This window comes from Mesocricetus auratus, unplaced genomic scaffold (assembly GCF_017639785.1).
Source record: "Mesocricetus auratus isolate SY011 unplaced genomic scaffold, BCM_Maur_2.0 Super-Scaffold_4256, whole genome shotgun sequence".
In the NCBI taxonomy this organism is placed as follows: domain Eukaryota; kingdom Metazoa; phylum Chordata; class Mammalia; order Rodentia; family Cricetidae; genus Mesocricetus; species Mesocricetus auratus.
This window is the reverse complement of record NW_024429182.1, coordinates 95804528-95806882: the sequence shown is the minus strand read 5'-3', so window position 1 is coordinate 95806882 and position 2355 is coordinate 95804528. Positions and strand designations below refer to the sequence as shown.

Below are 2355 nucleotides of genomic sequence, written 5' to 3'. Positions count from 1 at the left end.
GAGGGAGGCGCACAGAGCTGGATTCAGCCCCCTCTAGCATTTGTATACCTCATTGACTTCCCTCAGGGTGCATACATTATTACTCTTGGTATGCTGTTGATTGACTTTGTGGTAGCTGATGTCTGTCCACAATAAGACTTGGGCCAAATCAGATTATTCAGTTTAGCAGACCAAATTACTTTCCTCCTTGTGGTCCCAATAAGACTTCTTATTGTAATTAATATGCTAAGTTAATTTATTATTCTAATTAGCTATAAAAAAACTCTACTTGACAGTCTCTGTAAAGATGCAGATCACACCTTATTCAACTATTCATCCAATGTAGTTCCAGGCATACCAGCCGTGAAAAACAATGAGGAAGTACTATAAGACTCTGGTATAAAAAATACCTTTGACACACTATGAGATTTCAGTCATCTGCATCAATATGGATACTGTAAACCACACTGGTCTTAGTTACACATTCTTTCATTTGCTGGGCATCCCTGGCCTAGAGGACCAGCACATGTGGATTTCCATCCCCTTCTTCCTTTCCTATGTCACTGCCATGCTTGGGAACAGCCTGCTCATCTTCATTATCCTCACAAGGCCTAGTCTCCATGGACCCATGTACCTCTTCCTCTGCATGCTGGCAGGAGCAGACATCGTCCTGTCCACCTCCACAGTTCCCCAGGCCTTGGCCATCTTCTGGTTCCACGCTGGGGAGATCTCCCTGGATCGCTGCATCACTCAGCTTTTCTTCATCCATTCCACCTTCATCTCTGAGTCAGGGATCTTGCTGGTGATGGCGTTTGACCGTTACATTGCCATTTGCTACCCCCTGAGGTACACCACTATTCTCACAAACTCCCTGATTGGGAAAATTGGAGCGATCATCTTTCTGAGGAGCTACGGTACAATTCTCCCCATAATATTTCTTTTGAAAAGACTGACATTTTGCAGAACCAACATTCTTCCACATACAGCTTGTGAGCACACTGGCTTGTCTAAGTATGCTTGTAATGACCTTCATGTAGATATCTGGTATGGACTTTTTGTTTTAATGTCAACAGTTGTTTTAGATGTTGTGCTAATATTTGTTTCTTATATGCTAATTATCCATGCTGTCTTCCGCATGCCTTCCCAGGATGCTCGCCACAAAGCTCTCAATACTTGTGGGTCCCACGTCTGTGTCATCATACTCTTTTATGGACCTGGGATCTTCTCAACCCTCACCCATCAGTTTGGACACCAGATTTCAAGTGATATCCACGTCCTGCTTGCCAATGTTTGCATCCTGGCTCCACCAATGTTGAATCCCATCATCTATGGGGTCAAGACCAAACGAATCCGAGACCAAGTGACTCATGTCTTGTTTCTGAAAGTAATATGATTTTCAGAGCAGAAACCAAACTGTTGTATTCCCAACATTCTAGTCACATATGAGGTGAACTCTAGCAGTCCTGGTAGTTAAGGGACGTTGAGCCAAACTATTTATCTCACTGATACTCTTTGTGGAGTTTTGATGTGCTGTTCAAGGTCTCAGATGAGTAATGAGATTGGGAAACTTGGAGTTTAATCTATATGGACTTGTTATTATATATGCACTGCACGTAGTGGTGGGCTCCACAGCACTTTCATCCAGGTATTCATGCGCTTTCACTGTCCTCCCCTAGTCCCTCACATTCCCTTTTGTTGCCCTTCCTCCTAGCCCCACACTCATCTAACCTTATTCTCCTTTCACATCATATACATATGTAGTTACATATGTCACATGCATGTGATTTCATGCATCTCAAATGAGAAAAGGAGATGTCTTTTTGAATCTGACTTATTTCGCCCAATATGATGATTGATGGTTGTATCCAATTCTCTGCAGAATATGTGGTTTCATCCTTTTTATGGCTGAATGAAATAATGTGTGTGCATATACATTGGATCTTTTAAATTATTTTTTAATTATTTGTGAATTTCACATCTTGTATCCTATTACTATTCACCTCCCAGTCTTCCCATGTCTTCTCTACTCCCCCCCCGCTCCAGTGACCTCCCCACCACAAGGGGTAAAAAAGTTCATTTTTCATTTTGTGTTGTTCATATATTCTCTGGAGCATGGCCAGATTCCTAGTGGCTAGCTCCTAAGTAAGGAAAGACGAGTCTTTCTCTGACTGCATCCACGCCAGAAGTGGTCAACTGAGGAAGAGATGTGTGGTAGCCAGAGCCAGCTCTCCTGTGTCCATGACAATGCCTGCGACTGTCACCGCTTTTTTGTAGGCTAGTGAGGTGAGGGATTGGCTTTCCTGTGTACATGGCTTCAGGCAGCAGCTCAGACCACTAACTTCTGCATGGGCTTCCATGGTAATATGGGCAGTAGAC

At 43.2% G+C, this 2355-nt stretch overlaps 1 protein-coding gene across 1 annotated transcript; it reads left to right on the top strand.

Annotated features, from left to right (window-relative positions):
* The first annotated feature begins 427 nt into the window (after positions 1-427).
* LOC101825225 (olfactory receptor 52B4-like) lies at positions 428-1372 on the top strand. Its single transcript, XM_013116270.1, has one exon. The coding sequence runs from the start codon at positions 428-430 to the stop codon at positions 1370-1372; it is 945 nt and encodes a 314-aa protein (XP_012971724.1).
* Positions 1373-2355: the final 983 nt, after the last annotated feature.